A 13,584-nucleotide genomic window follows, 5' to 3' on the forward strand; every position below is an offset into this window, starting at 1 on the left:
GACTATAAAGTGGTATCACAGTTTCCCACCTATATTTTAAATATTGATACAGGATTTAAATCAGTAAGGCTGGAGGTGACAGTGATATAAGTTTACAATGTGACCTGCCTGGGCTCCTCTTACTGGTAAGCTGGGTTATTTGTCCTTGCTGGGGCTCGAAAACGTTTGGCAAGGCAATCTCTTGTGAAGTGACCAGCCTGGCCGCAGTAGAGGCATAGCTGAGTTTCTTGCTGGCGGGCTCTTTTGGCTGGGGTGAGAGGCAGCTGGCTTCTTCGCAGCTGTATAGGGTCTTCCTTGGATGGTGGACCCCTGGGGCTGAAGAGGGCTTGGTGGTGGACCAGGGAAGCCAACATTGAAGTCTGGGCCTCTGACGGTAGGAGCTCTGGCCTGTGACTACGTTTCTTGTCTAAATGAATACACTGAATGATAAGGTCTGGGAGATTGTTCATCATATCTGTGCCACTAATTTCATCCTGAATGGAGTCACCTAGTCCCTCTTGCAAGTGATCACTCTGATCGGGTTCATTATATCTCAGATTCTGAGCAAGGAGCTGGAAAGTAGTAGCATCCTGCTGAGAGAAACTGTTCTCTTTGTCAACCTTAGCATTCACCAGTGGGTTCATTTCCTGTTCTGTGGGCTCACCAAATGACTGCTGGAAGTCAGGAACAAAGTTCTCATATTGCTTCAACAGAGCACTCTCGTCGGGCCCAGATACGACCCCACAAACTTCCATCTGTTGAGGCAGGTAGTCAAAAGAGAACTTGACGTGAGCATCATCTGCAGGATTGGTGATCTTGAAAGTTGTTGAGGAGGTAGTTACCTGAGCAAGAAGCCCTGAAAGACTGGCAGGGTCATCATGAGACTGGGAAAGATGCTCAAGTGAGCAGGGTACAGGCATCACTGGGGTGGCTAGGGCAGGCATCAGTTGGTCCCTCAGAGCAGGGTTCTTCTCGGTCAGATGCCACATGTGTGGCTGCGGATTCAGATTCTCTGCCCAAAGGGAGGAATGCTCTACCTGCAAGGTAGGTGGTGATTCTGTGTAATTCTCCATTATATCTTCTGAAATCAAGTGGAACTAAGCAGAATTGAGTACCAGTGCTAAGGACACAATGGGCAGACGATGGGTTTGCTCTGTGATCAGAGAGATGGTGTCATGAGCAAGTAGCCAAAGCTGTTAGCTATGAAAAAGTCACAAGGGTCTGCTGAGAGCTGAGCTGGAGAAATGCCAAAAAGTGTCCACTACTCAGTGTTGCCTCTTCTTCATGGAGAATGCCAGTGGTCTGCACATTCAGAGGAAATAAGTTACCTTAGGACACGTAGAGGGTTTGGAATTAAGATAAATACAAACGTTACAGTAGATCTCTCTCCCCACTCCCCTTCTTGGTAATATAGGGGCAGTCTGCACTCAGACTAACTCTGTGGTTCTAAACTATCTTTCTTTATCAGAGAATCTAACAATCTTATAATCCAAAGTGACCTTAGAAATCATCCAGGCCAAATTCATAATTTCACAGATGAGAAAACAGGCACCCAGACCTAGCAAACAAGAACAGAGAGGTGAAACTGTTTGCCCCAGGTCACACAACTAGTTAACCCTGAAGCTGGCGTGTTCATCAGGACTGCTGTACTTGTTTGCTTACACTACTAGGGCATCACCAGGGAGGTTATTGGAAATGCAGACTCTCAGGTCCCACCCTAGACCTACTGAGATCAGTATTCCACTTCAACAAGATTCTCTAAGTGCACTGAACTTTGAGAAGAGCTGCTCTAGATAGCACTTAGCCAGAATTGTAATACTCACTGGTTGGACTTGACCCTCAGTGCTCCAATGCTAGCCTGCAGTGCTGTGGGGATCCAGTTGTTGTGGTGGTAGTTAATCCATTTTTTCTGGCTTTCTAGTCCCTATCTGAGGTCACATTTGGTTGCCATGGAGATGATTAAGCCATCACAGGCAAGATGAAGAGGTGAGGCTGAGAACCTAGCAAACAAGAACAGAATATTCTTAAAAGGATAAAGATCAAAATGTTCAGCAGTCCTCTCTGCATTGATAATAAGAATAAAGCAACCACTAAAAGTTAAAAACAAACCCCAAACATATGGTATATTGATTGAACTATTGTGCCATCTAATTCCTCTCCTTGGCCTTTCCTTGTGTAGTACAGTGTTTAAATATATTTAAATTGGCCTTTGGTGGGCAAAAAAAATGTGTATCATTGAATGCAAGATTTGATTCCCTAGGTTTTATTTGATGGTGCCTCATCTCTAGACCTATGAAAGAAATTATTGGAAGAATGAAATAGTTTCAGATTAACAGCCAGAAACTTACCCAAACACTAGCATTAATCAGTTGGATGACTTTGAAGAACTTATTTGGTTCTCGAGGATAACTATCTTGTCTATCTCATAGTTGTTGTGAGTATCAGTGAGATAATAGGTGCTCTGAGCAGCAACAAAAAAATGAGATTTGCTTCCAAGACTGTTCCAGTGCAGCTGAACAATGCCAGTGATGAGGCCCTATACTCACTGCATAACGCCAAAGTAGGGAGATACTGTCATACCTCCTTTCTTTCCGTATCTCACCTTTCAAGTCTCCTATTTACCTTTCAGACATCTTTCACTTTCCAGCTGCCCATCCATGAGTTTATTCCTGCCAGCCCAGCTAGGTGTCAACTGATAGCTAAGATGTTAATTAATTATTGAGAGTTAATGATTGGTCTTTCTCAGGGCATTCCTTTTTTTTTTTTTTTTAACTTTAACATGTATAAGAACCAGCTTGGTTCCATTCTCTAGTAATTCTGATTCAGTAAGTCTGGAGTGGATGCCAGAAACCTGTACAAGTTGGCCAGTAGATTTTTGATGCCAGTGGTCCTTGTGAGAAAAGCCATTCATACAAACACCATGGAATAAAGCCATATCAGTAGCATCTCAGAGAAGTAGGGATGGGGAGTAGATGTATTTGGAGGTTGTCCCTCAAATGACATAGAATAGGTAGTAGCCTATTCTACCTCCACATAAAGCGCACACTGTCCTTCACAACTGTTCATCTCTCCCAGGTAGGAGTGCAAGAGTTCAGCATGTAGGTTCTAGAGTCAGACTGACCTGGGTCCAAATCCTGCCTTGGCCAAAAGTTGTGTGACTCTGGGCAAGTTATTTAACCTCTCTGAGAATCAGTTTCCAAACTTTAAAATGGAGATGACTTTAATACCTGCCTCTTGGTGTCATGAGGATTAAATGAGATGAAAAGAGATTAGCACAGCTTCATGCAGATGGCAAGTCCTCCATAAATGTTAGCTATCATTATTCCAGGTCTGCAGTCTGTTATCTGTGCTTTAGAATTTAAATTGTTTTTGGATTTCAGAAAGGTAAAACAGAGTATGTACTGTTTATTACATAACATTTCCAGTAGTGTCTGGAAAAACATCCCATAATTAAGCAATTAACATTTCTGTAGGAAAAAAATGTCTGAATATTCATACTAAAAGAGATAAAGAGTAAGTTCATTTCAGTTCAGGTCAGGTTTTGCTGCCAAATGAGTTTTGGCACCAAATTAATGAAAAAATAGCTTCTGGTGTACAGAGCTTTTTGATTTCAGTATTTGAAGTTAAGGGATTGTGGACCCCTATCAAACTTTTTTTTTGTGGGAGGGCACAATTTCCTTCTCTGTCCCTGCTTTCTGTCCTTTTCCTCCACTCTCCGAAGTTCTAGAATATCTGTAGAGGTCTCCTGTTTCTTTGCAGAATGATGTATTCAAGGTGGCAGAATATTTAATTTTTCTAATTATGTAGCACTGGTGAAATACTTGCTAAAATTATAAGCTTTAGCCCAAATGCAAATCATACAGCAGCACTGCTGTCAATGGCAATGGCTTAATCCCTCAAAGAAAATCTACCTTACCTTATCGTTTTGGAAACTGCTCTCCTTTTAGAGGTCAATGGTCTTCTATTGGATTGTCCCAGCCAATTCTGGGGCAGAGCTGCCAGTCTGGAGGAGTTCCAGACCACAGTCTTGGGGAGATGAAGCAGAGACAGAGCTGGTACCTCAAATGCCCAGGCTTGAGATTGAGAGATCAGACTAGTGAGCTTGGACCAGGTCTGACACAAAACTGCATATGTTTAAGCTTTTCCTGAATCAGTATGTGTTTCAACTAGAAAAACAACACAGAAATAGGTTTAGTAAACTATTGCAGGCCATTTCCATGTTTGTGTTCAGTTTGACTGAAAACCATGGTTAACGGTTTCCCCGGATATACAACTACTCCACTTTGAAGTCCCTCAAGACCCCATTTGGAGAAGGGCCTGCAACACCCTGCTGCTTAGAAGAGAGCTTTGCGACCTTACACTGCTTTATTTTCAAGATGTACTACATAACCCATTGGAGAAGCTTTGACCTAAGGTCATGCACCTATCCAGAGCAGATGCATTCTGACTCTCGAGCATTTTAAGGGGTGCTGTGTCCACAGAAGCCGAACTGAGACATAAATACCCCTCATAAGGTGAACATAAGGGGCATACTGTTTGGACTTGTCTAAAGACTTGGATGTGACCCTAGCTCTGGCACTATCTACACTGACAACCTTGGGCAAGTCACACCCTCTCTCTGGGTCAGTTTCTGTCTCTGTATGATGAACGGATTTGGTTTCTCAAAGTTTATTAAGACAAGAAATTCTGACTCAGAAAGGTTAGTAGGAGACCTAAGAATCTGAATTTTTATGGGCACCCCAAATGATTCTGTGGCAAGTGGTCTTCAGATTTTACCTTGGGAATATGGGGTGACTGCCCACACAAGGCTTCTATATTTGTCAGAGGTTCTTAAATTTCAGGATACATCAGAATCCCCTGGAATTTTAACATGCAGATGCTTGAGCCTCACCTCTAGACAGTGTGATTCAATGGGTCTGGGTTGAGACCAGATAATCTGCACTTTGATCAAGCTCTGTAGATGCTGCTGATGAAGAAGTTTCCCCAGTGACGCTTTCAAGGACGTCTAGGCTGAGTAGTCTCAAAAAACCCTGTCTGTTCCAGCACTATCTATAGTTTTGAAAGTAGAAAATATTTGACTCTAAAAGTGGCCCCTGAAGTGTGTGGATTGCTTCCTTCCTAGGCTCTGCTTGAGGCTGCATGGTCACCTCTAAACAGTGGGCTAGTGCAGGCTGGCTCAGGCATGTGACATGTAGCTGGCCTGGGGGCAAGAGTGAAGGTAGCAATTGAGTTGACCCTGCTTTCAGGCCTCTGTAGTTTCTGCTGGGAGTTATGCACTACTCTGCTCTGCCTATGAATGAGGGAGGGAAACCATCCTCATATCCCCATATCAGGGATGGAGCAGCTCAGCTGGGATCAATTTGGCCATTGCTATGACTCAGACCTCATACCTTCCTTTAAGCTTCAACCTTCCTTCTAAGAAGGAATCTAAGTTTCATTTCTGACCTGCAAGTGCTGAAGACATGGTGGGCCTCTGACACATTGTAAATACAGAGGTTTTCATTTGTATTTGGTAAGAATGGGAAAGACAAGTTCTGTTTTCCTTCAGTTGTACTAGGCATTTTGTGGGTCTTTGGGTGAGGGTGATAACACGATTTCTTGAGTACCTAATGTATGCCAGCTTACTCTGATTAGTACTGGCTACCTGGAGCTGTATTTACTAGGATTCTGGACTTGTGACCAGCCTCACTGGTAGAATGTTGTGAAGGGTTGTCACTGTCTGCCATGGGCTCTGGAGGAAGAAATGCAACATGCTGAACATGCATTTGCCACCTTTCTACTGGACCACGTAATCCTCACAGTAGTCTTATGAAGTACATATTTGCATTTCACACACAAGGAAACCAAGCCCCTACACCTCCACTTTGGAACATGTAGTCATGCCCACTCCTGCTTTCAATCTCTCTCTCCCCTCACCTAAAAGCCCATTTCTCTCTACTTCCTATGCTCTGCCTAAGTGCAGCCTCCTCTGACTACTCAGACCCTTACTAACTTCTCTACTCCTTGAGCTGTGGAAGGACACATGATTGTATGTTCCCTCCTGGAGGAAGCTTCTTTCCTTTAAACTCCCATAATACCTTGCACAGGGCTGGTTCCATGGACCTTGTATCAATCTGTGTTGATGGATACAGGAAGATGATAAGGGCTGGGGGAAGGACAAGCAAAACAATTCCTACAAGTAGTCTGAGTTTAAAATTGTGGTAAGAAAAATAAGACCTGGAATCCAGCCATGAAAATCTTGCCAAGATGGGAGGAAGCTGAATGAGCAAGCAGGGGGATGGGATCTCTGTAGAAGTGGTCTGAGCTTGAGGGAAGGCCTAGCAGGCATTGGTATCACCAGCTTTTAGCTTTTCATCCCCCATCTTCCCTTCTTCCTTAAGCCCCATAAATTCTGTGATTTTTTTTTTTGCAAGGCAAAAGCAAATGACACCTGATAGACTTCTTCACTACTTCTAGGTTCAAGAAAGCAGTCTAGAAGAGTGTTTTGCATAAGTGAATATGCACCTTGCCATGTTTTATGAGAAGAATAACATATTTTAAATTGGGACCATCTCAATAAATCTGAGTTGAGCTATCACCATACCCATCTAATCAATATGTGAAAATATTAAAAGAACAACCCAAAAGGAATGATTAGATTCGCATCCCCATTGAGTTTCATTGTCTGTGTGTACAGAGATTTACATATCTTAAAAATCACTTTAGTATTCATTATCTACTTCAATCTTGACCACAGTTTTGTCATTTTCCAGGTCAGAAAACCAAGGCACTGAGATATTAAGCCAAGGGTCAAGGAGGAAGCCTGATAGATGTACAGCTGTCTCTGAAGGGCTCTCATGTGGAATACTTGTTCTCAGAAACAAGGAAGGAGCTATCTAAAGATGTGTTTGGGAGGGAGGAGGTGGAGACGAGATGAAGTAATTTATGAGTTCCATATCACTGGAAGAATGTAAGCAGAGTTTGGATTTCTGCTTGGTGAGGCGTTAGAGTGGAGACTGCAAGAATCTGATAAGAGGGAGGGATTGTGAAGATGACCTAATCCTTTTAAAGATATAGATTCTTTAAGTTGCTTGAGAACATATCTAAAATACAGGTGATGACACAGACTGTTACTTGTATGCAATCTAGAAGTCTGAGCCTCAGATCCACAGCCAACCTGAGCATTACCCACCTTGCCCATCTCTCTCTCACAGCTCCTGTCCCTAGAGGGGGCTCCGTGACTACAGCAGGCCTTGTTTACCACCTTGAGGACTTTGCTTGATTCCTCTGTCCATTCCCAATGCCCCCATCATTTCAAACAGTATATGCTGTTTCAAGTAAACAACTAGAGGAAGAAGGGAAAAATTCTGATATGCAGATCTCAAATGATCATAAAATGAGCCCTTTAAATTTGAAGTGAAAGGTCTTCTCCTGCATTTGTGCTCCCTGCTGCCTCATTCATCTTTAATTCATTAAGTGCAGTTCACTTAGTGCTGAACACCACTTGCAACTGATGAAGCTGCCAGAGCCTAGCCCCACTTAGATTTAAACTTTTTTTTTGCTTTGCCAGGTCCCTGTGGTGTGCAGGCAACCTGCGGCCCTGCTCAAGGTAGAGAAAACTTAATATAAGCAACTTAGTACATATCATGTTTTTCAATTACAAGAAACCTAAAGCCACAGATTAAAGTTCCAACTTTAAAGATGAAAAATTTAAGACTCAAGAAATGGAAAATTATTAGGGCTATGTTTATGACTCTCTGCTAAGTTCCAATCTCAAACCCTTTCCAGTTAGCCTTTCTTTCCTCTCCCAGACTTGACTATGAGTGAGAAAGCAACGCAGGGATTAGAGTATGGTGAAGCAACTTTTTAATGTCATTCAATAAAGAAGTCTTCTCCTACTGTCTCATTTATTATTTTGATAAACTATGAAGTCAGCAAGGCATGTATTCAACACTCCTGCCAACAGATAAAGAGTTGTCTAAGGACATACAAGTATTTAGCACTAGATCTGGGACTAGACTCCTCACCTCTTGCTCCTAACAACACTATGTCCTGGAAGTAGTTTGAAACAGTGGAAAAATCATTGGCTTGGGAATTAGAATTTAGATTAAAATCCCAATGTGAATTCAATTCAACCCTGAGCCTTAGTTTTCATATCTGTGTTGCAAAGTAGTGTGATGAGTTAAGTTCCTGGCATCTAGCAGCCATCAGTGACAGAAGCCACTGATAGCATGGTATTTTCTGAAGACACTGGGAGGTTACTTACCAAACATCCTTGTCACCAGCTCCAGTTTCAATCTGGGGATTCAGAGAAAGGTGATTCTACCCAAGTTTCTTGGTGTAAAGCAAGTGGCTTAAACTTAGCATATATCCTGCTTTAGTCTTTCTCCTTTGCAACACTTATGTCACTTGTAATTAATTATTATATGCCTGTTTTCCCTACTAGACTATGAGCTAATCAAGATAAGAGTCATCCAACGTCATTTCTGTATCCCTAGGGCCTAGCATACTTTCTTACACATAGAGGTGCTCAGTAATTCCTTGTTGATTTATCATCTCTGCCCATGGCAGACATAGAACTAGATAGCAGCAAAGGTGGTCTTACTGTGCCCCATTTCCTCCTATCTATTTCTTCTATTCTTCCCTGAAGTGAATGAAAACCCAGCCCTGCTCCAGTGCATGTTAACATGTTTCTGCATTAAAGATGCCTGAGTCAACCAGATAGAAATATAGCCAAAGACAGGCAGTGGAACTAATGCTCAGGAAGCAGATTTCCCAGCCCGAGACGTCAGAGAAATTAGCCAGAGCAGTGAGAAGCCTTGGAGAACCCTGAGAATGTACTTTGCTAGGATGAATGGGTCATTTAGTTTGAGGCTACTCTATGCTTAGAAGAGTTTCAGATATGCCCAGGCCCTAGTTCAAGAAAATTATCTAGCAGGCTTGGAAGGAAAATGAGTGCAAAATAATCCAGACAAGAGTTGTTTAAAGATAAGGTATTTTCAACCACCCTTAAGTGAAGACAGAAGAATTACATGTTGTGCCCCAAGCATATTCAGGCCACAAGCTTCAGGAGTGGGGGAGATTCTGGGGGACAGGAAAAGACAAAATGGGAAAGGTGAGGATTCCCTAGCAGTCCAAGTAGCAGCAGCATCCATGTTCACTGGCTGACATTCCCCAACCCCTCAACACAGGGATCACTACCAGGTACAGGATGGTAGAACTGGGCTTTGCCAGTTGAGAGCTATGTAAACTCAGGCAAGTTAATCTCTTTGAGCTTCATTTTTTATGGTAAAGATTGAGCTGATAATACCCACCACAGAGGGCTGTTCATTTATTCATGTAATAAATCTTGGTTGAATGTCCTAATATTATATGGCAGGCACTGTGTTGAGAACTAGAAAATAGTAGTGAGCCCTCATGGAGCATGGGCATTCTAGAATTATTGAAGTAGTGTATGTAAACTGCTTGTCTCAGTACCTGGCTCATAACAATCATTTAATCAATGATAGCTATTATTTTAATAGCTGGAGATAAAAGGACACGGCAGTTAAGAGCCCAGGCTCTAGAGTCAGACCTGGGTTGTGGTTCTCTCAGAATATTAGCTCTAGATATATTAGTCATGAGAACTTGGGCAAGTTTTTTTTTTGAACATCCCATACCTCAATTTCCTCAACTGTAAAATAACTAATAATGATCATAACTGTTTTATAAGCTTGGGAAGATCAAGTAAGAGTGAACATAAAACTTCCAGCAAGTCTTCTCTCTCTAAGGTCTAGTTGGGTCAAAAATATAAGGCCTTTCAAGAAAAATATTTCTTGAGTTGCTTGAAATTTGTCTAGAGCAAGAAGAAAAGTAAATGGAAGATCTATTGTTAGAAAGGCCAATAACTCTGATAACATTTTAAGTACAGATATGGCAGGGAGATACTTCATAGGTGACAAGCAAACAGCTCCTTCACATCCATCACAAGTGAGAAAAATGCTGTCATTGTATTTATACATTGTATTATACATTGCATTTATAAATACATTATACAATGTATTATATTACATTGTATTTATAAGCCTTTGCTTATAACAGATTCTATGCCCTTTTTGCAAAGCCCTTCTGTCTTGAGCCCCAGACTTCAGTAAGTTCATGTCTACTTCTCTCATCTTTTCTAACTGGATCGTATTTCCGTAAGACTTAGCTCTCTCCACCTACTTGTGTATCTGTGTTCTTGGTGACCTCTGTACTGAGGATGCTGCTGCCGTTGGCACTTGGGGTTCCCAAAGGATAACTGGGGATGCAAAGGGACCAGCAGTAACATGATTCTGCAGAAAGCTGGCCTCTGCCTGCCTTTGAAAATATCTGAAAGTATATTGGGGTGTAATTTACACACAATAAAATTTATCAATTTATAATGCAGAGTTAATGAGTTTTGACAAATAAATATACGTGTATGTGTGTATATATATATATATATATATATACACACATACACGTATATTTGTTATATATACACAAAACTCACCACCACCACATTCAAAGTACAGAGAATTTCCACTATCTCAAAATTCTGTCACATCCCTTTGCAGTCAGTTTACCCATCCTTGGCTCCAGACAATCACTAATCTACTTTGTTTATATAGATTTGCCCTTTCTGGATATTTCCTATCTATATAATCATACAATATGATGTTTGTTCTTCATAGAATTAGAATAGTCTTTTGTGACTGGCTTCCTTCACTTAGCATGTTTTTGAGAGACATCCATGTTGTGGCATGTATCAGTAACTCATTGCTTTTTATTGCCAAAAATATTCTATTGTATGGATATAAAACATCGTGTTTCATCTTTTGATAGACATTTGGATTGTCTCCAGTTTGAGGTTGTTACAAATAAAGCTGCTGGGATCATTTGTGTACGAGTCTGTGTGCATACATATATTTTCATTTCTCTTGGGTTAAATACCTAGGAGTAGGTCATATGGTAAGACTGTTACATTTTATAACTGAAAATGGTTTCCCAAAGTGGCCATGCCATTTTGCATTCTCACCAACAGTATATGAGTGTTCCAGTAATATATCCTGTCAACACTTGGCATTGTCAGTGTTTCACATTTTATTTGTGTGGCATTTTAGAGAAGCTCCTGAAGGGCCATGAGCCATCAGATCTTTCCCGTATTGGCTGCTCACCATCATCCTATCCCAATGTCCTTTAAGGACTATAGTAGGAAATGGGAAGAGAAGCTTCATTTCTTACCTGAGGGTAGGGAATCAGGAAAGCTGTCTGTACCTATCCAGAGAGCCTTCATGGGAGGCAGTCTAATTCCATGAAGAACAAACATCAATAGTATGGAAGCTGCAAGGAAGCATATTTGGGAGTCTCATAGCATAGAACTTTCTAGAATTTAGAACTAATGATAGAGTGTGCCTTTCTTATTGAAGTTCACTCTATTATTGGAGGTGTTCAAGTAGCAACTGGATAAACACTTTGTGAGGATGTTCTGAAGCACATTCATGTACCAGATAAAGGTTAGATGTCCTCAGATGTTTCTATGAGAATGTGAAGTAGACAATATTGAAGTTGTGTGACTTTTGATTCTTCCTTTCACCTGACTTCTGGCTAACCCCCAAACCTTAATGCTCTGGTACCACAAATGGCTGAAAATCAATCCTTACTAAAGTAAACTAAAGATTTCCTTTTTCTAGAGTGTCTGAGTTGTAGTATGTTCCCCAAATAAGAATCTCTAATGGTAGAATTTCAGGCAAAGTGACAATCAGTGAGTAAGATATTTTGGCTAGAATTTCCTGCCTGATACCACTCACATTAAACATAGCATCTAGATCATCATCCAGTCTACCTATTGGCTAATAGTGTAGGCCTTTAAGGAAGTCAAAGAGAAATAAAGCAAAGCTTCCAAATGTCATTTTCAAAGGAGGACAACAAATGAGGACTAGCAAACTCCTTGTCAGCTGGGTTTTCATATCCATATAGACTTGACTATCAAAAATTGTCCATCTGCCAACTCTTTTTTGTATCCAACACCCTCTAGCACTGATATGGTACTGTATGTTTTTAGAATACAGCTTACATCGACTGACAGCTTTTTTTTTTATATATATCCATCAAGAGTGATGTGTCTTTTATTCATCTTCACACTTTTAAGTGTCTGTCAGACTGTCAAGTCTTCCCGTCTTCTGTAAGGATGTGTCATCATAAAAGAAACTGGTTGGGACCTGCCACTAAGCCTCAGGGAGTCAGTCTGCAGGGAGACTCTGAAGAGCTGTGCTGGAGTAAAATATCGCCAAGCCACATGATTACTTCTTCATAAAAAATAAACCAAGAAAGAAATAGGATGAAACTGTATGAAGAAAATGGTCATTTAGATCTGGAGATAAACTTGTATACATGCATGAACAAAAAATGGAATCAGTATATTCAGAGATGGCTAAAGCACCAGCCATGAAATGGATTTAAGTTGACCTATAGTGGAGGCAGTGCACTGGGCTAGGTAGCCTCGAGTGTATTTGTCATGGATAGTGACAGCTGTATAGAGGACACTTGTTTTCCTCTTCCTTCCACCCTTTTTTTCCTGCCCAGATGGCTTTTAATCATTCTCACATGCAATCATTTTTAAACTGTATTGGAAGATTTTTTTTCGAAGTCATGAGAGAAGTCTCTAGCATATGGGTAGCATCACTTTGAAACATGAAGTCCCCTGTTCCAAGTCATTCCAGGAAGATAATTGAGACCCAGAGAGGGAAAGTGATTGGCCCTCAGTGCTTCTAGAAGAAAGGAGAGTAACTCTTAACTCTATCACATCCAACCCCAAGTCCCAGAGAGAGGAGTAAAGTGAGCCCAAATATCAATGGTGATGGAGACTAGTTTTGATTAACCTAGTCAAGTTTAGCCACAATTGCAGAGAATAAAGGAACGCTGAAAATCAGCCATTAATCTCACCATGGACATAGAGTGTTTTGGCAGCAATACTCCATTCCAGATCCCTATATTTCCTACCTGTGCTTCGGTGGTGTAGGCAGGGGTTTAATCTGCTTAAAACCCTCAGGACCCTACCAGTATTGTTTGAGTTGAGGGCTACTAATGAAGCCTATAAGCAGATGGAGCTATGAGAAACTGGAGAAAGCTGATAGGTTTACTTCCCTGTTTCTGGGTTCTATATGGACATTGGCTCCCTCAGAGTTCATGACTTTAAAGATTAGTAGCTTCCATGATCTCTCAAGCGACTACAACTGAACTTTGCTGGTTTCAGGACCCACAGTTTAACACTCCCTCTCACAGGTCTTACCACTTAGTGAAGGGTGAGTGGTGAGAAACACAAGCTCTGGGTTTAGTTTAACTGAATGGTTCCTCTGGTTCCATCAGCAGAGGAAATGTTAGGAAGGAACTTTTGCTCAAAGCTCCAGGTAGTTAGTATGACAACCAGCTAATCATGACTTGAAAAAATCTATTTATTGAACCTCTGGGAAATCTCTAGGACCTTGGTGACCCCAAATCAATTTGTGTTCATAAAGATGAGTAGAAGCTTTACAAAGACAAAAATCATCTTTGAAAAATGATAAAAATAGTTATTCAGTTGTTGCAGAACCATGGCCTCTTGTACCAGCTTACACAGTGTGCACT

At 41.2% G+C, this 13,584-nt stretch overlaps 1 protein-coding gene and 1 long non-coding RNA gene across 2 annotated transcripts in view; both read right to left on the reverse strand.

Moving 5' to 3' along the window:
• Nucleotides 1-13,584, reverse strand: part of LOC135320146 (uncharacterized) — a 189,039-nt gene that overhangs the window by 14,832 nt on the left and 160,623 nt on the right. The window lies entirely within an intron of this gene.
• On the reverse strand, nt 21-1,106 carry RTL4 (retrotransposon Gag like 4). Its single transcript, XM_010996656.3, has one exon. The coding sequence runs from the start codon at nt 1,050-1,052 to the stop codon at nt 120-122; it is 933 nt and encodes a 310-aa protein (XP_010994958.1). The 5' UTR covers nt 1,053-1,106; the 3' UTR covers nt 21-119.

This window comes from Camelus dromedarius, chromosome X (genome assembly GCF_036321535.1).
Source record: "Camelus dromedarius isolate mCamDro1 chromosome X, mCamDro1.pat, whole genome shotgun sequence".
In the NCBI taxonomy this organism is placed as follows: Eukaryota; Metazoa; Chordata; class Mammalia; order Artiodactyla; family Camelidae; genus Camelus; species Camelus dromedarius.